The 21,572-nt window shown below is 33.7% G+C and overlaps 1 protein-coding gene across 2 annotated transcripts in view; it reads left to right on the plus strand.

Moving 5' to 3' along the window:
• LOC134269529 (protein-associating with the carboxyl-terminal domain of ezrin-like) overlaps positions 1 to 21,572 on the plus strand; it is a 78,425-nt gene that overhangs the window by 49,866 nt on the left and 6,987 nt on the right. The window contains exons 9-12 of one of the 2 annotated variants that reach the window (XM_062751730.1): positions 2,692 to 2,832; positions 4,138 to 4,217; positions 13,945 to 14,195; positions 17,733 to 17,874. In XM_062751730.1, coding sequence (XP_062607714.1) covers positions 2,692 to 2,832; positions 4,138 to 4,217; positions 13,945 to 14,195; positions 17,733 to 17,874 — 614 coding nt within the window. The remainder of the gene's footprint in view (positions 1 to 2,691; positions 2,833 to 4,137; positions 4,218 to 13,944; positions 14,196 to 17,732; positions 17,875 to 21,572) is intronic. The other variant, XM_062751732.1, reaches the window with a different exon arrangement.

Here is a 21,572-nt window from a genome sequence, read left to right on the forward strand (position 1 = left end):
TTTAAATAATTTATATAACACAAGCTTCATTATTGTTCAGATATACATTCAGTATTGAGTTGTTCTTTACTGCCTTATGTAAATATAAGGATATTATTAACAGGTTTTTGGATAATTAGGAATTATCTTGAAATTTTAAGAATACAGTTGCTGTTTCTTATTTGTCATATATTTTTGAAGCTGCACCCTTATAATTCTAACCCATGGCGGGGCCCTTGCTGACTGGTCAGTTTTCTAGTTAAAGATCTATACTTACAGGAATTAGTGTTAGATTGATAGATTTATTGAATTTTGAAATGAAAAAAAAATATTATTTTACTTACCTTAAGCACATAATATTTTTGAAGAATTTCACTCCAGGTCAGCACATAAGTCAGAGATGCTCATGGAAAAATCATATACCAGTATGCTGCTTTTATAAAAAAAAAAAATAGAAAATTAATCTTAAATTACTCAATTCATTACATTAACTTTGCAGCTATAGATCATGTCATAATCATGTCGATGTTTATAAGGCTTCACATTATTATAACAGTTCAGGGAATCTAAAAACAATTTTGGGAATAACTGTGACAAAGAACAACATATTTTATCAATATTATACTAAATGCTGAAAAAATATTATGTGTTTCAAATACTTTCAATTTCTTTGCTTCAGTGTTTGTCATTCGACAGATACCAATCAAACAAACAAGAAATACAAGATTCACACACCTAGAATTTTGTTCATTCCCAATATTTCTTCTTTTTGTAATGTTCTTCGAGAGGTACTAAGTATTCTTTACCAAAAATCATTAAAATGTTAGCATGAATATCGCCTTACCAACTGGTTTTATCTCCTTATTTTCTATCAACACTATCAACATCACAACATTCAAATCGTCCATTAAAAAATCCGCGCTCTGTAGTTGACCAATCATTGACCTCAAAAACGTCACGTGATAGGAAAAAATAAATAAATAATTCATAATTAAATTTATTTTAAATCCAAATAAACATAATTGTGCAATTTAAAACTTAATTTGAATATTAAAACACCAGTTGGTGTTAAAATTTTGAATTTATTCTATCAACAAAACGGACATCGGGGGCCGCCATATTTTTTCGTCGCCGCCATTTTGAATTTAATATTTGTTTATTTGTGAAAATAACTATTATAACTGGGTTATTTAATTATGCAAACAATAAAATCTACATGTACTAGTCCTCTGCTTAAATGTTAACATAACTGGCAGTCTTTATTTCCAACATCGTAATATCTGTTTAAAATGAACCTGCACATACTCTCTGCTGTAATTTATCTTTCTAGCCACCCATATTACGACCAATTTTCTTCAGATTTCAAAGAACCTGTGTAGAATTGTACCATTGCATAATATACATAGCTGAAATTTACGAATTGCTGACCACAAAGGTCACCTAGTACAAACACCTGTGTCACAGTAAACAATAGGGAAATTTACACAGTTTTGCACACGAAGAAAAATCCGTGCAAAATTCACATGACTTCATGGGATTACAACATTTTACTGTTTATATCTCTTGCAGGGCATTTATATTTTCCCCAGAATGATGGAATATTTATTCCCAACTTCAGATGTACATGCATTATTATAATTTACAAGACAAATATTAAGTCTCATCAGGGTCTCAATGAATACGTATTTTCTGAGAGAGAGAGAGAGAGAGAGAGAGAGAGAGAGAGAGAGAGAGAGAGAGAGAGATAATATTAATTTAAAGTTGGGTACATCAACAAAGAACATTAGCTATTTTCCGACTACTGAGAGAGAAATTATTCCCAACTGCAGTTGAATCTTACGTGACATATATAATTTAATATTAGACAATTATATTTATTATACACACACATGACAAACAACCTCACACTTCACACACCAGAGAGAGAGAGAGAGAGAGAGATAGAGATTCTCATTTATAGATGTATTAATTTACAAGATTTTATTTCACATCCCTTCTGTTGAACTTGACTGTGGACAGCATAATTATTATGAATGAGAAATCAATCATTGGTAGTAAACAATAATAATATTGTCTAAGAGCCCTCAGACAGTCCCTTTTTTTCTTAAAAAAAAAATATCTATATATTCCTATTGAATTTTCCCTCTGATTAGAAATAGGAATTGACGGAACTTTTCTGCTGCAGTGTTTGAAAAACAAGAAAACCCAACATTTTGAACATGATCAAAATTCATTCAAATTTAATTAAAACTTGTACATTTATACTGGTTATGCTTGAAAATGGCTAAGTTCAGAAAAGTTACATTTTAGTTATACATGAAAATGACAAAGTCCAGAAAAGTTATGTTTTAGTTATACATAAAAATGGCTAAGTCCAAAAAGTTACATTTTAGTTATACATGAAAATGACAAAGTCCAGAAAAGTTATGTTTTAGTTACACATGAAAATGGCTAAGTCCAAAAAGTTATATTTTAGTTATACATGAAAATGACAAAGTCCAAAAAAGTTACATTTTAGTTATAACTTTTTTGTACCTCAGAGCCTGAGGTATAACTAAGTTATACTTTAGTTATAACTTAGTTATAACTTTTTTCGGTATGGGTAGAACCCCCCATATTTAACCTTTACTCACTTGCATCAAGTTAGAACAAGTTTAGAGTGCAACGGTTTTACCTTATCATTTGACTTTGTATGACAATTTATGTGTTTAGATACTTCTGGGGGTCAGAGACTGTCATGAGGACTTGGCAGCCCAAAGCTTACACTGCCTGGCAGAAATGGTGAAGATTTTAGGTAGAGACACAGTAATTGGTGGAAAAAGTAAAGAATACTTTACAAAGGGAACTCCAAAGGTACAGTATCATGTTTGAAATTTCTTAACAAGGTTGGATCCTGTTATTAAAAGTCTTAAATTTTTTTGTCAAGTATATTTTTTTAGCTTCTTAATCTATACCTTAATTAAAAATCAAAACAAAAATTGAGGTCAGTTTGCTTCTTTTGACACTACATTACACTTAATATGACATTTTTGCACAGAAAGTATCGTAATCAAAATCACAGCTTCAACAATTTCCCTGTAATGTTTTATCCAAATAAACCATGGGGCAAAATAAACTATTGTTCTTTTAAAAAAAAAACACCTCACGATTGTGGCAAAGAAAAAGTTTTAAACTGCTTTAAATACTAATCAATAATGTGACCTTTCTGCACTAACGAAATGTTTTTTTTTTCCTCGCATTGAAAATTTAATGAACAAGAAAATTATTTAAAAGTCTTAAACTTTTCCAGAATTTAAGCAGATTGATCAAAGTTATCTTGTATATTCAGGAAATAAAAACAAAAAAGTTGGGATCTATGAATGACTATGATGTTCATTTTTAGATATTACATTGTACTATGTGTTAATTTTATAATACATTGGCTCAATTTTTTCCCTAGACTTTCAGTTTTTATTTACTATCATATTTGTCACAATATAACATGTATAATGAAAGAATTCATAAGAAATAATGAAACAGATATTTCAGAACCAGCATAAAATATCTCACTGCAAAAAACAGCTCTTTGTGGAACTAGCATGAAAAAAAAAAAAAGAATCTATAACTGAACAATACTGAATATAATGGAATATAATGGAAAAATTTACCATTATCTTCTTTAAAAAAAACCTTTCTGCCACAAAATATACAGTATAACAGGTTATTTTTTACTGCTGTATTTATTTTTTACAAATTTTGGCTGAATATAATGGATAATATTGCAGTAACCATTTGGTGTAGATTTTGACAAAATTAGTCCAGGTGTCAGTTGGCTCAAACAGCAGCTAGTACATGTACATGTAGCTGTTCTACTTTGAATTCATAAGGCAAAGGCTTTCATTTGTGAATATTCTGTTAAAAAGCTATTTTGTAAATATTAGCACATTGTTGTTTGGAGGTTAACATGATTATAATGTAGACACAGAGCTTGGCAGAAAATTCATGTCCCATGGACTTATTACTAGTGTGGCATTGTCTTATTGATCATTTACAGGGTTGTATTGTTGTTATATTATAAAGTGAGTATGAAGGCTTTAATTTGGTCTGTCAGTAAATGTCATATTTGTATACTAGTATTGTAAAAGGATAGATAAAACTATCAAATTTAATTTATTTCAGCATCTTCCAACAAATGCTTTGGAAAAAGAAAATAGCAGAAACCTTGACAAAGTTTTACTTAAAGATCTTGCAGCATACAGGTTAGGAATATCACTATTATAGTCTGTCCCATGACCAGAATGTCACTACTTTTTGCGAGATATTTAAAAATATTTACATTTGCAAATGTTTTCCTTTATATAACACTACTGAAAGCAAGCATATTTATAACTGTATAAATACAGGTACGGGGTCAAGAGGTCATAGATGTGCGTATAGATAAACGTTAGATGTAATTTCTCAGTGACGTCATAAAGGGTCGACGCGCGTTCCGTGGATTACATACATGCCGTTGAGTTTGAAAAATAATGCATTTCACACGATAAACGTCACAATCAGGCAAATTTTAAGTATGAATAAGTCACAAATGTAAATATAAGTAATAAGGTATCATTTTTTGAGTTTTATTGGGATGTAAAATGGGTTGGTCACATGATCAAATCTTCCATAAAGCCCTTTGGGCTTTATGGGATTTGATCACGTGACCAACCCGTTTTACATCCCAATAAAACTCAAAAAATGATACCTTATTTCTTAAATAAATAGATACCTTGGCCTTCAACCTATATCCGATTGATAGATTGATTTTTAGCTCACCTGAGCTGAAGGCTCAAGTGTGCTTTTCTGATCACATTTTGTCTGACAGTGTCGTCTGTTCGTCTGTCTGTTTTTCAAGAACCACCGCGCCAATTTTGACCAAACTTGCTACAAAACATTCTTGAGTGAAGTGAAATTAAAATTATAAAAATGAAGGGCCAAGTCCCCTCACAAGGGGAGATAATTAAAAAAAGACAAAAATAGGGTGGGGTCATTAAAAAATCTTCTCAAGAGCCTCTGGGCCAGAAATGCTGAAACTTGTGTGGAAACATCCTGGGATAGTGTAGATTCTAAATTAACCCCCGGGGTAGGGGGCCACAATAGGGAATCAAAGATTTACATAGAAATATACAGGAAAAATCTTTAAAAAATCCTCGCAAGATCCACTTATCCATGTCATGATTTGAACAAAATTGATTCTACACCACTTGAGGATGATTCCACCTAAGTATTTTCTTTCCTTGCCCAGTGGTTCTTGATAAGAAGATTTTTAAAGATTTTTCCTGTATGTTCCTATTTAAAACTGTGATTTTCCGTTGTAGTCCCACCCTACCCCTGGGGGTCATGTTTTGAAGAAGCATGATTTTACACTACGGTACCTGAGGATGCTTCCAAATAAGTTTTTCTCATCTGGCCAAGTGATTCTTGAGATTTTCCTATATCTTCCTATGTAAAACTTTGATTCCCTATTGTGGCCCCACCTAATAGTCCAGTCATTATAAATTTGACCTCAAACTAATTGCAACAGAATTTTTCTCATAGTAGTGTTTCTTCCGATAGTATAATGTAACTCCATACAAAAATCGGAAAAAATCGGACGAGTGGTTTTCATAGAAATCGACTCCAAAAATAAGGAAATATGACTTTCATTTTATATCTGGTATGCCGCACCATACTACTCACTGTTGACGTCATTTTCTACTAAAGTACGTCATACATTAGAATTGTTTTATCAAAAAGTTAGAAAAGTAATATTTTTGAAAAGTTTCTGGCATAATATTACTAGTAACTGAATAGGGGGAAAAGGAAAATAAGCAAGGGTATAATTATATTCTTTTTGACACAATAACTTTTCAACATAAAGGAGCTACAGTTTAATAATCCATCGTAGGCCCATACCTTTTCTTAAATTAGACTTGCATAGGAAAAAAGTTAAAAATATGTACACTAGTTTTAATAGTTGTTGATTTCTTACTATCCACAAGAGCTAGACCTTTTTATTGATCAGTTCATAGCGTAAATTCCCTGTTGCAGTAAAGTCTCTATGGAACACCATCTCAGTTATAATTTCCTCCCAGTACGTTATATTTTCTATATACACTGGACATATCACTGATGTCGCTGTTAGAGGGTAAAGTTCCATTAATTCTCTTAAGATTAAGCACAAATAGTCAACCGTTGCTTGTTTTAAATTTATTTATTAAATGAGTAATGCCCGCTTATTTGTTTGTTTTGAACATATTATTTATTATTATTAACAATGTATGTCAACGGAATAAATGAACACTACAAACTTCGGTAGTCCTCCATCCCTAACCTCCCTACTCTATATAGCTAAGTGTTATGTCTCGATATTTTGGGAATTCTGATCAACATTTACCGGAAATAACATGGGAAGCTGAATTGATGTCAATTAATGCACAGAGCAATATTTTAGAAATCGTAATACCGAGAATTATGAAATCGAATATTGCAATGAATCTCATGTACTTTCAAAAATTTAATTAATTATTCATTTTCTAGAAGGAACCCTTTAGATCTAGTGAGTGGGTATAGCAATAGAGTATCATGTGTTTTTTTCATTTTTTCATGCTGAAATCAGAGGATATATAATATTTTTTTTAAGAATACATGGATCTATTTATATCTCTGCGATTAGTCGATTTGATCAAAACAGCCCATAACTTAGATCTATCCAGATTTATTATTGGAAATGAAAGCTGAAGTAGATATAGTCCCACTTAACGTTACTGCTGCATTTAAACTTGAATTTTCTCACACATATTTTCGTTGCAATATATTCTAATGCATTTATATTCTTGTCTCGGTATAAATTCACGTAATAAGCATATTTTGAAATATGCAATATTCAACCAAAACATTTAATATCATGAAGGAAAATTATCACATGGATTTTGGTTTAATCATAAGAAAATAAAATGAAATCGAAGACCATTTATAAACACTAATACTCAGTGATACAAAACAAAGCTGGACCGCTTAATTTTCTCGTTGAAAAATAAATCAGATGTCTGTAAATTTATTATTTTTTATGCGCTCCTTTCTACTGCATGATGATCTGAAAGACTTGCTCATATATAGCTACTTTTGGGCACTAGACAGAACCTCACCCCCCCCCCCCCAAATATTTAACCCCAGAGCTTGTTCGAAACAAGTTATCTTAACTAATTACATTTATTTAGTTATTTTACCTTTTATAAAATGGAGAATAGCCAAAAATAACCCTTCCACGCTAAAAAAATATGTGATGGGCCTGTCACTCCTGTTTGCGTGATTACATTGTAACCCCATGGGCGTCGGATGCAAATTGAAAGTGTGTGTGTGTGTGGGGGGATCTAAACATAATCTCAACAGTCTCGTTTAAAGTCGTCATTTCGTTAATTTTATGATCGCTACAATGACCTACTCAGCTGATACAATTTATCATTGAGACAAATGCTGACTCACATTTTTCATACTTATTGTTAGTCTATTATCTACACACTGAATTGATGGCGGATTTTTCCGTTATTTCCCGATCATGACAAGGAGCACACGGCGGGTGTGACCGGTCAGCAGGGGATTCTCACTCCTCCATTGCACCTGATCCCACCTTTGATGTTTCGGAGGTTCGTGGTGCTCTGCTTCTATTTTGTATTGTTTTATGGACTTTTATATTGAATATTTTTCTTTATCTCCATATCCTTCATATAATGTCTATTTTTGCAAAAATAGCGGGAGTGGGGGGGGGGGGCTTAGCCCCCCTCCCAGTTCCGACGCCTATGAACCCCGTTGATTTTCTAGGTTAAAACGAATGTCAACCAAATCAAAGCAATGTTGGTCCACGTCGCCTTTGCATATATTCAAAAATCCTGGGGTATACTGTATAAAAGCAATGGATGCTACGTGAATGTTATTTTAAGTGAATATTAAGACGACAACCATGCAAGAGAGATTATTACGTCAGGTCATAACTTTTGACGTTGCAGAGGAAAGGAACTGGGAAACGAAATACGCCTTATCATATACCCGTCAGAGGAAATAATTTACGTGATTCAGGTGGGGGGGGCTGGCAAATTCTTTCGAATCAGATTATTTATTTATGTAGGCGAAGGATTATATTTATTTCCAAACATCAAATCCAAGACGACAACAGAACTCTAATTCTTTGGGGTGGGGGGGGGGGGTTAGTGACAGATTTTTCATTCCCTGCATGTCCAGTTGAGCGAGGTCATATTATTTATTTTCAACATTTTCGAGGATATATCATTTATTTCCAAAGTCTACCCCCCTTCAGAATCAAATGGTTGTCCCATACGAGAGAGACAAATGATAGACGATTCGAAATTTCTCTGTTTCTGTAAGAAATTTCACTTTTATTCTTAATGTTAATACGCAAAAAAGCAAGTAATTTATACTAACTGAACATTCATAGACTTATTATAAAGTTTCTGTGTTAAACTAACTTTGAGCACAAAGTTACTTAATTTTGTTAGTAAAAAACGTATGTTCCGAATTTCCTCCGACATTTAACTTAAATTGGCCCATGATAATTATAAATTGAACACAGAAAATATTGAAAAATATTCCATTAATGTCTATTTCACATTTAATGTTTGTTGCTATAAGGACGAAAGAACAGTCATATAACCAATGTTTATCAGGCGTTTGAAAAAAAAATTTTATAATTCGAATTTTCTCTGTTTAAGCATGGTATATTATTCAACATGACGCATTAATTTATTATAAATAATAATTATATCTTCTAGATTTTATTCCTGTATATTTCTTTTTTTAATTAATTCAAGCACTGATCGCCAATTTAAAAAAATCATGTGTAATTTTCCACATATTTTCCTCTTTTTTTCCAACCAAATATTAGATAATTACGACCTAAATTTCAAAATATTGACTCGATGGAATTTTTCCGATTTTTCATATTTCATTGCCCACATATTGAACTAACATAAAATACTAAAGAAAATTCTGTTGCAATTAGTTTAAGGTTTTATAATTTTTTGGCTATTTTGACTGGACTATAACACCTGGGGGTCATGATTTGAACAAACTTGATTCTACACTACCTGAGGATGCTTCCATTTAAGATTTATCTTTTCTGACCCAGTGGCTCTTGAGAAGAAGATTTTTAAAGATTTTCCCTACATATTCCTATGTAAAACTTTTATTTCCCTATTGTGACCCCTCCCTACCCCTGGGAGTCATGATTTGAACAAACTTCTTCTCAAGAAAAGCAAAGCCATGATTAGTCATATTTATATGGAAGCATTCTCATGTAGTGTAGATTCAAATTTGTGAATGTCGTGACCCCTGGGGTGAGGGTGGGGTCACAATGTAAATTCAAATGTAAAGGGCAATAAAGCCACAGGTAGTCAAAGAAATATGCAACCATCCTTAGTGTGTGTAGATTCAAGTTTGTCCAAATCATACCCTCTCCCCTTTAAGGATTGATTGGGACCACTTTTGGGTTTAAGCTTTTCAATAATAAACTAATTTTTGCTTTTTTCTTCCCTAGCCACAGTGCTCATGTGAGCGATGTGGCCCATGGGCCTCTTGTTATTTATTGCCTGTCCAAGCACTTTATTACTAGATGACCACCTTAATTTTTATTTTTATAAAAGAATTTGATACAAAGTTATCAAGATTCATTTGATTTTGTATCATATGATTTTTTCAACAATCAATTTGCAGAGTGTCATGACAAATAGTTGCAATTTATTTTTTAAATGTAAGTGAAAAATGATGGAATTACAATGTATTTGTATGAAATTTAACCACAGGCACTTGAAGTATGGATAATACACCCCCCTCGAGAAACAGTGCACTTTTTGATGCCCAATAAATATACAGATTTTTCGATGGGTGGCATTGTAATAAGCTCTTTGGTCTGTCAATATATTTTAAGCTCACCTGAGCTGAAGGCACAAGTGAGCTTTTCTGATCAAAATTTGTCTGTTGTCGTCATTATTGTTGATGTTGTCATTATTGTTGGCATTGGCATTGTTGTCATAAACTTTTCACATTTTCATCTTCTTCTCAAGAACCACTGGGACAATTTCAACTAAACTTGTACAAAATATCCTTGGGTGAAGGGGATTAAAGTTCAAATGAATGTCCAAGGAAAACCCTCTTCAAATGGGGGGTAATTATGAAATAATGAAAAATGAATGTTATCTTTTAAAAATCTTCTTAAGAACCATTTGGCCAGGAAAATGAAATGTTGAAGCACCCTCAGGTAGTGTAGATTTAAGTTTGTTCAAATCATGACCCCAAGGGGTAGGGCAGGGCCACAATGGCTGATCAAAGTTTGACATAGGAATATATAGGAAAAATCTTTTTAAAATCCTCTCCAGAACCATTGGGCCAGGAAATATGAAACTCATGTCAGGGCTCAACTTAAAACTTGTCCATACCAGTGAAAAGAAAATATGGACAAGTGAATATTGCTGGCTACTTGTTCGATTTGACAAGTGCATTTTAATGTAAAGGAGTCTATAAATAATAAAAAGAACAACTGTTGAAAGCTAATCAGTAGTTTCAAGTCGGAGGCTGTACATAAAAACCAGACTTTGATCCCGATTTGTATCGCTATATTAATGTTGAGTTCATATTTGATCGGAATCAAAGTTCACTAATTGCATACTACTGAAACCGATACGAACCAAAGTTTGGATTCTGTTTGATGTTGATAGGGTCACTTGTGGACATATATGTTATTGTCAGGACAGAAAGTCTAGATTAAATTTCGTTTCGTAAATGTGTTTGTTGTATTTATCAATAACATTACGAATCAATCAAGCACATGTCATGTGAAATGGACTTTATTTTAATTTTCAAATTGAAACTATTAGATCTTTATTGAAATTTTTTTGGACAAGTGAAGTTGAACTTCAGACAAGTAAATGTCTTGGTCACTTGTCCGAATGGACAAGTAGGGAAAAAAGTTAATATCGAGCCCTGCATGTGGAAGCATCCTCAATATAGTCTAGACTCAAGTTTGTTCAAATCATGACCCCCGGGAGTAGGACAAGGCCGCCATGGCTGGTAAAAGTTTTACATAGGAATATATAGGAAAAATCTTTAAAAATTTTTTTTCAAGAACCATTTGGCTAGGAAAGATGAAACTCATGTGAAAGCATCCTCAAGTAGTGTAGATTCAAGTTTGTTCAAATCATGATCCTAGGGTAAGGGTGGGGCAACATTGAGGGATCAAAGTTTTGCACAAATATATATGTTCTCCAGAACAAGAAAGTTTTATTGAGTCATATTGACATATAAGCATCTGCAAGTAGAGAAGATTTAGATTTATCTAAATAATTTCTGGAGGGAGGGAGGGGGGGGGGTGTTCGCAAGGGGTCACAATTGGAGATCATATAATCTGTTAGAAAAATCTTTAAAAATTTACTTTTCAAATATTGAAAAATTAAACATGTATGCTTTAATTATTAAATAGTGACATTCTCAAGCAATAGAATATTCAAATTCCCTCTCCCCCAACAAGTAAACTTTTCAATACTAAGCTGATTTTTGTTTTTTAACTAGCCAATGTGCTCAGGTGAGCAATGTGGCCCATGGAACTCTTGTTTTGGATTGGCGCCTTCTCTAAAAAACCCAAGAAGGGGTATTTCTCCCTATTAGACTGTTCTAGATTATAAAAAAAATACATGTACTAGCGGGATTGCAGATGGACATTGACTTATCCCAGGTTGTCGACATTTCCAATGTCGAGATACAAAAGTTTACCTGTAACTATAAACCCTATGTTGACCAAACTTTCATGGAAGATACTATAAGGCTTGGTTTATATGCTGGATCTGACCTACATTTACCAGATGAGTGAATGAGTTTAAGTTTTTGGAGCAGATTCATTCTAGCATAACTGTAGGCCTATTAAGCCCTATGCTGACCAAACTTAAATGGATGATACATCTAAGGATGCAACTACAGTCCTGAAACATTCTACTTTCCCATTTTCAAATTCGTTTACTGTTCATCGATATTTATTTATTTTTTTACTTTATGTTTATAAAGCTTATAATTAGAGATTTTTCCTTCTTTCACTGTAAGGCGACATTTTTTAAATTTCTTGGTTTACAGATCCACTGACACTATTTTTCAAGGAAGTAGAAAAAAATAAAATGCAAATTTGAAATTTTTTAAAAGTCTACCGACTTCATTATACAAGCAAAACCATAAATGAAAATAAAATATGTTATAAATGTTATAAAGAGTCTAAATAAATTATTTTGTGAGGAAAATGTAATATATAATTTCCTTTGAAAACCTGTTTGTACAGTAGCTGTTCTTAAAATCCTAACACTGGAATCAACATGGGATATCATATCCTTGAGCTATAAAAATGTGCCAAATACTCATGAAACAATTCCCTAATCATTTTGCTTCCTCACATTGTTTGCTGGAAACTGCATTTCTGTCATGAAAACACAAAAGCTTCATTTTATTTTTATTTCTCTCGACCGACCCTAATTTTAGAAGAAAAAAAAAAACGTTAACCAAGAAATTTAAAAAATGTGGCCTAACTAGATATATGTTTGCCATTCAATATGATTCTAAAATCCACATTATTTTATTAGTTAAAAAAATAAGCATATTTATTTTATAAGTAGATTTATTTTATCTACATGCATTTGGTACATTGCTTATGTTTCACAGCATTGAAAATCATGTTAATAAAATATTGATTTTAAAACATAATACATGTACGTACGTACAGAAAAATTTGTTTTAATTATTTATTTATCTTTTTATTGTTGTTTATTTATATTTTAGCACCTGACAATATAATACAATAGAATAGTTTTATACAAGGAAAAGATCAGAGGCATTCCGAATAAATCGTTCATCTTAAGTTCATCGTTGTTCACCGTTCACTTTGCGCTCTGTTTGCATTCTGCATTCACTTACCGTTCACACGTCATTCACTAAGTTGCATTCAGTGTTCACACATTGTTCACTCACCATTCGCTCTCCATTTGTTCACTGGTCAGGTGGGAAAGTAGAATGTTTCAGGGACTGTACCTTGCTTGCTCCAGATGTTTGATCTGACCTACGATTTCCAGATGAATAAATGGGATTAAATTTTTAGAGCAGCTTCATTCTAAAGTAACTAAAGAGCTTATGTCGACCAAACTTGCATCAATGATACATCTGAGGATGCACACTACCAGGCTTGCTTCAGATGTTGGATCTGACATACTTCTCCCAGGTAATGGACCAGGTTAAAGTTTTGGATGCAGGTCTTAACTAAGGAGTTATAAGTCCTATCTGAACCAAATTTGCATGGATGATGCATCAAGGGATGAACACTTTCAAACTTGCTTCAGATACTGAATTTGAATAAAATTTTCTTGCTGAATGATTAGTTTGAAGTTTTTGGATAAGTCTGTTCCCAAGTAACTGCAAGCCCTATCAGATCAAAATTGCAGAAATGTTGCGTCTTGGGATGTACACTACTACATTATTATTTTAATGTTGGACATTGCCTCACTTAAAGACAGCATTAATTGAGGTGTGCTCTGTAATCTCTGATTACCTATATTTATTTTTATACCCCCTGCTTGAAAAGTGGGAGGATATATATAGTAATCAGGATGTCCGTTCATCTGTCTGTCCGTTTGATATGCTTTGGGGTACCCATTTCTTATCCGCAACTCCTCTTATACCACTGCCATTCTGCACCTCCTAATTTACTTTTTGATCCAACACATATTTTTCGTTTCCTGTAGCAAAACATGGACACTGCTATTATATTTACATGGAAGGCAGGGGGTATCATAGCTCATTGCTCACAGTACCTGTAGTTTGTTATAAAGTAAAGGCATTGGGACTCAGGTGCTTTATACCAAACCATAATTACCTTGCCATGTAAATTTTAAAGGATGACACATTTCTACACATTTCTACTTCTGACAGTTCTGTAGACACCAGAACTTCAAACATAAGCAAAGCAGCAGACATAAAGAGACAGGGAAGACAAGACAAGGAGCAAAGATTAGTCAGAGAACAAAAAAGACAGGAACAGCAACAAAAGAGCAAGGAGAGAAATTCAAAGGAAAATGAGGTGTCTGACAAAAATAAAGAGGGTTTTGTGGCAAACACAGTTGATAGAGAAATCATGTCCATGAGTAAACAGGAACGAATATCCAAGACATATGGGAGTCAGGGTATGTTAAGGAAATCAATTACATATTTGTGTCACTCTTTTTACATTCTTCAGGGGTTTTTTTTAACTAAGTTGAACATGTATATAGATAAAGGAACAATCAATGTGCACATGAACATCCTTTAATCAGTAAGGTTCTGGGTTAGGGCCAGAGAAATATTAAGAACATATCTTTAAGCTCACATTAGCAAAAGGCTGAGTATTTCTGATCAAAATTTCTCCATATTGTCTCTCATCTTTCAGAATTGTCATAAACATCTCACATTTTCATCTTCTTCTCCAGAATCAGTGGGCCAATTTTAACAGAAACTTGGCACAGTGTATTTATAGTGAAAGATTTCAAGGGGAGGGTCAATTACGAGGGGTTATCAAAAAGTTCGTGGACTAGCGCCGTAAAATTAAAACCGCTTTAGGCACATCAGTGAATTTTAGAATATCTTTTTAGCATCATCTTTTCTATCTACAGAATAAACCACAAATCATAAATTTTATTTTTTAATAAATTAGTAATGTTTTTGTAAGCAATGGTATGTCCAGGCGGCGCAACCTCGAACACGACGTTTTTGCGACCAATGTGTAACTGAGACAAACTTATTTGAAATGAGCATTTGATATCCAAAAATCCCGTTAATTCAGGTATGTGTCGGGACACAATTGTTCCACAAAATATGAAATTTTCACTTCATTCTTGAAGTTCTACGAAATTTTATCGTAAATTTTACACAGAATGTTCAAACAAATGAGGCCTTGAAAATGACGTTAAAAGGGGGAGGGGTTTCCGTTTCAAACATTCTAATAAGTTTTGCCCCTGAAAAAACTGGTGTAGACCTAAAATATATTGAAATTGGCTACAGAGAAATAATAGGCATCAAGAGTACTTGTCTTTTAATGTCAAAATAGATTCAGAGAGAAAGGGGATACACGTTTAATGTCGATTTGCAGTCAAGGTGTGAAATATCAATCATGTCAAAAAATGACGTGGATCATGTGTTGTAGATATTGAACTCCCAAAAGCAATATATGCCAGCACAATCAAGCGAAGATCTCTCCCAATGTATTAATCCATTTGGAATATTATATTCATTGAAGGCCACTGTTCATGACATTGTAAAGTCATATAAACAAGGCGAGTTTGGGTCCTTACTCAGCTCCAGGGAATCTCATCAAAATAAGTGTATTAGGTAGAAGAAGTGGACATTGAAAAAACAATGACTTTATCGGACGTCATGAAAATAAAAGACGACAGCGCCGGGTGATCATATAATCTCGTTTTCATTTTATAATAATTTGGCAAATAATGAACGTATCAGGCTAAAATTTTCAACATTTCTTTATTTTTTGTTGTTTTATGTTCCATATAAATTTTGAAAGCACAGACTGAATACTACTAATTTTATAGCCTCAGTCCACGAACTTTTTGATAACCCCTCGTAAAAGTATAGTATATTTTCCTCAGGAACTGCTGGGCAAGAAAACTGAAACTTATTAGAAAGACTCTGGACATAACTAAAACCTATGCAGATTTGTTCGAATCATGATCCCAAAGGTAAGGGTCTGTCCACTATAGAGATTTTCATCAGAATGCACAGAAAAAAAATACAGGTAACTCTTGATACCTCAAAGTCTGCAGGACGGAGGAAAAACTGAAAGAAATCAAGAGTTCGAGTTTTCAAGAGTTGGGAATTATCCAGGTTGCTTGACAGGTTTTAATATTGGTCTACATGTAACTGGATGTTGTCATTTTCATTCATCTTAAACACATGCTTTAAAAACAATACAACAATGTATTTTTCAGGTGAATAAAACTGAAAATAGCAAAAATTGCTTTCTTGTAATAAATGTGTAATATGATGTCCCCCCCCTTGAAAAGTGACTGGGATGTCCGCCGATCAGTGTGTCTGTCCATCCATCTGTACATCTGTTTGTTATGCTTTGGGGTTACCCATCTCTTATCTGCAACTCCTTTTTCACCAATGAATGAAATTTAATAAGACTTTCACAGAATCTTTGTTATATAGTGTCATCATGCACCTCCTATTTTATTTTTTGATTGGACACATATCTTGGGTTTCCCAGAGCAAAACATTGACACATTGACACATCCATCTTTTCTATAATATTGAAGCATACCCATCTCTTATCCGCAATTCCTTCTAGATTGATGCTATTTTGAGTATTTATTATTATCCATGTGAGATTGACTAAATGTTAGTTTCTTGTCTAATTAATTTTATCAACCAATTTTTAGCTCACCTGAGCTGAAGGCTCAAGTGAGTTTTCTGATCAAAATTTGTCCATTGTCTGTTGTTGTTGTTGTGGTCGTTGTTGTCGTCGTCGTTTTTGTCATTAACTTTTCACATTTTCCACTTCTTCTCAAGAACCACTTGGCCAGTTTCAACCAAACTTAGCACAAAGTATCCTTAGGTAAAGGGGATTCAAATTTGTTCAAAGGAAGGGCCATGCCCTTATTCAAGGGGAGATAATTCAGAAATAGTGAAAGTTTGATGGTATGTTTTAAAAATCTTTTTCTCTAGAACCACTGTGCCAGGAAAGTTGAAACTTATAGGGAAGCATCCTCAGGTAGTGTAGATTCAAGTTTGTACAAATCATGACCCCCAGGGATAGGGTGGGCCACAATGGCCGATCAAAGTTTTATATAAGTTTTATATTTTTATAGCAAAATTTGTTAAAAATCTTCTCAAGAATTAGCAAAGACATGAATGATCATATTTATATGGAAGCATCTTCAGGTAGTGTAGATTCAGATTTGTTCAAATCATGACCCCCAGAGGTAGGGCAGGGCTATAATGGCCGATCAAAGTTTTACATAGAAATATATAGGAAAATTCTTTAAAAATCTTCTTCTCTGGAATAGCAAAGGCATGAATGATCATATTTTTATGGAAGCATTTTCAGGTAGTGGAGATTTTAAGTTTGTTCAAATCATGACCCCTGGGGGTAGGGCGGGGCCACAACATGGAATGCAAGTTTTACATAGAAACATGTAGAAAAATCTTTAAGTCTTTTCAAAAATAGCAAAGTCATGATTAATCCTATTCATATGGAAGCATTCTCAGGTAGTGTAGATTCAATTTTGTTCAAGTCATGACCCCTGGGGGTAGGGTTGGGCCACAATGTAAGTTCAAATGTAAAGGGCAATAAAGCCACAGGTAGTCAAAGGAATATGCAGGCATCCTTAGTTAGTGTAGATTCAAGTTTGTTCAAATCATACCCTCTCCCTTTTAAGGATTGTTAGGGACCACTATTGGGTTTCAACTTTTCAATATTATACTGATTTATGCTTTTTTCCTAGCCACATTGCTCAGGTGAGCCATGTGGCCCATGGGCCTCTTGTTTATCTTTTATCACCTCCCTGTACAAGTGTAACGCCAGTTGTGCACCCATCCCACTGGAACCACCAACATTGGGGCCATGAAATTAACCAATGATAAGAGACTTCTGCGGGGTTTTATGTACAGTTTACACAGTATTTTCTGTACTATTAAATGCTTAACATGAGATTTCATATTTAATTTAGGTCTTAAGGATGTATTCACAGAAATCCAAAGCATGAACACAAGTCATTTACCACCTGTAAACATATCTGAAAGGAAGATGTTGAAAGAAGAAAATGAGGAAGCACAAAACGTATCATCATTTGATGTTAAAGTCTCAAAAAGGTATATGCAGAATCATTAATTTTTTCTGGGATGCAAAAAAAGTCACAAAACCATTATTATGTTCCCCAAACGAAGTTGGGGAACATATTGTTTTTACTCTGTTTCTTATTATTATTATTATCCTGGGTATCCGGGAGTGATTTCCGATGTAAAACCTTTTAAGGGTCAGTCGGCATGTTATGTAGATTTGCGGAACGAAGGTCATTTTGCGCGCACGTGCTTGCAAGAGCGTGCACGTGTAACACGTGAAATGACCGATTTAATTGTTATAGGCGTATCTTTTGACATTTTTGATGAAATGCTTTGAAACTCATAATATAAGGATATATTAGTAGCATAGACAATATGACATGGTCAAAATAGCAAGATCTCACGCGCATGCACGTGCGCTTCGCTCTGATTGGCTGAAACTAAAGTCTCATTATCTTTCTTGTTTTTTGACGAAATCCTTTGAAATTTTGAACATAGTCATGCATTAGGATATCCTACAATATGATATATAGGAATTATCATGAAAACACGTGCATGCACGTGCGCTGCAATCTGATTGGCTTAAACTTTAAATAGCTATAACTCCCTTGGTTTTCAACCAAAAAGGATGCGATTTGGAACATAGATAGATATAATGGACTACTACAAGAAGGTATATGGTCACCATGCACATGCATACACGTGCGTGTACGTGTGCTGCAATCTGATTGGCTGAAACTTTGAACAGCTATAACTCCTTTGGTTTTCAACCAAACGGGGTGGGGTTTAGAACATAGATAGATGTTATGGACTTCTACAAGAAGGTATAGTCACCATGCTCATGTATGCACGTGCGTGCACGTAAAATGAGCAAAATCAAAAATACACTTGAATGAGCTTATTTTTTAATACTTTTGGATTAAATACTTTAATATTTAGTATATTTAAATATATAGATTGTGTAGACAAGATGATATGGTCATTACGCACATGCATTCACATGAGCACGCGTGCAATGCTAAAATTCGAATGAACTTGGTACACTCTGGGTAAACGTTTTTAAAGTCTCAAATGCATAGAGTTTGTCTTATTTAATGAAGCTTACAGGGAATATGGCACCAAAAGGGAGTTGGGGAGCGTTTGGGGAACATCTGTAACGGTCCCCGTTACAATTAGCACTAGTTTATTATGTAATGTTACAGTATGGAAAGTATTGTTATCATACAAACTGTCATGGTTATCTACCTAATGGACTTTTGTGAGAAGCACTGACTGTAATGCCTAGGTCACATTTAAGCTGATGGTCGGGCGACTAAATTTTCTGGTCTCATCGCCTGAAAAAACATGATCGGCCAACACGAGTATCGGGCTACACGGAGCAGTCACATTAATTCCTACGAACACCGATGATTTGGATAAAGAACACAAAAAATCTTTTTTTGTTAGAAATCAGCAATATTTTTCATAGATTTAAATTCAGATACATGTAGGTGATGTGAGTAATGTTTGCAAGGCAAAATGGTAGAATTTTATAAGATTCTGACTCAATGTTGAAAATGTGTGCAAAATTTTGTTTTGAATTGCATAAAAAACGACAAATGGCGCATATCTAAGCAGTGAAGAATGCTTAAGATTTCTTCATATCTTATGGATTTATAATATATGTTATTTCCGTTCAAAAAATATATATCAATCCTTGCGTGAAAATTTTGATTGCGTTTTGTATCTTTAATAGGTTAATTGTTCATAAGTCGGCCAATCGTCGCCCGATCATTGAGCCCTGAGCTGTAGTTTGATTTTTACTATCGGCCGAAATTTTGGACACCCTTTTTAAAAGTTGAACGACGGATGACCGACTTAAAACTGACCGTCAATGATCGAAGGTTGATCGACAGATAACTTCAATTGAAGAGATCGGCCACCGACGCACAAAAAATTATAACTTGGACCGATTGACACAAAATTGGTCGACCGACAAAAAAAGAGGTCAAAATCGGGCAAGACAAGGGCCGATGAACTGCCGACTGTCACCCGAAGAATTCTATTTTTGCTTCAAAAACCGGCGGCCGCTGTTCGTTTTTGGAAATGTGACTGTGGTTTTACAGTTGACAGTTTACTTGAACATTTAAATCTGTATATGTGCATCGGTACAGAATTGATAATACATAAGAGTCATTTTCTTCAAGGATAACTTTTTTGTGCATTGAAATATCTAACAAATTCAGTCAGGGGGGATCGGACACCCCCTCCCCCCAACTGCACATGGTCTTCATTTTAGCTTATTGGTCAGAGACCAGAAGAGCTTATGCCATAGTAATGTGTCCGTCTTGCTGTCTGTCTGTAAACAATTTTTTAAAATGCTCTGATTTTAATATAATTTGGCACACAAACAGACTACACTAAGATACATAATTCTGTTTATCGGTTTTTGATTTTGATGAACTGTGTTGCTGTATTTACTAAAAATAGAAATTTCAATGAAATAATTTCAAAATGCTACTACTCCTACAATTTTGGTCTGATTTCAATATAACTTGGCACACAATTAGACTACACTAAGATACATAATTCTGTTTATCGGTTTTTGATTTTGATGAACTATGTTGCTGTGATTACTAAAAATAGAAATTTCAGTGAAATACTTTCAAAATGCTTCATCTCCTACAGTTTTGGTCTGATTTCAGTATAATTTGGCACACAAGTAGACTACACTAAGATACATAATTCCTCATATCGGATTTTGATTTTGATGAATGATGTTGCCGTAGTTAATAAAAATAGAAATTTCTGTGAAATACTTTCAAAATTCTACTCCAAATACAGTTTTAGCCTGATTATGATATAATTTGGCATGTAAGGGGACTACACTGAGATACATAATTATCAGTTTTGTTTTTTTGATTTTGTTGATTGATGTTGCCATGGTAAATAAAATTGAAAATTCTGAAAAGTTTTATCAAAAGCTATTCCTACAGTTGTAGTCTTATTGCAATCTTGCTACAAAAAAAGACTTAATCAAGGATCATTATTCTATTTGTTGCTTTTGTATAGTCTTACATGTATGTCCCAACTGCTACTTTTCTCTTCCTTTATTATAAGTACAAACCAGTAGAGCTATAGTCTCGACAGAGACTTCTGGTTTCCTTAAGCGTGGGGGGGGGGGGGGACACAAATTCTCTGAATTAGCTTGTTGGTCCCAGTTTCGTCAGCAACTGCTCATTGCAGATGCTTGAAATTTTTTCACATCCTTTGTTTAGGCATTCCATATGGTGGGATTCATTTTCTAAGAGCTGAGTCTATTTGCGCAGCTTTTTATTTTTATGCAGTCATAGGTGCGACAGTACACCTTTACAAAATATTTTGATTTTAATATAAAATTAACATTATCTGTAATTGACAATTATTAGGAAAAATGCTGAAATGGCTCTAAAGTCACTATTTTCAGATTTTGAAAGCAATGCACAATGCTGAAGAATGACACATGACTTGCTTATATGTTCGTAGACGTCCACGAATATTATCCTAAAAACTGATGACAGAACATCAAAAGAAACATACTAGCAATCTAAATATTGCTATTTTTTAACCCAAAAATTATCTGCACTGATAATTTATCTGCACCGATATGTATTTATACTGCAATATGGCAATTTTAGAGATATTATTCATCGAAAAAATAAACTTTGTAATTAAGACTTAGATCAACCTAGATGGAAAACTTTTTTGAA

This window comes from Saccostrea cucullata, unplaced genomic scaffold (genome assembly GCF_032062105.1).
Source record: "Saccostrea cucullata isolate Sc308-1 unplaced genomic scaffold, CSIRO_AGI_Scuc_v1 ctg209, whole genome shotgun sequence".
NCBI classification, from domain to species: domain Eukaryota; kingdom Metazoa; phylum Mollusca; class Bivalvia; order Ostreida; family Ostreidae; genus Saccostrea; species Saccostrea cuccullata.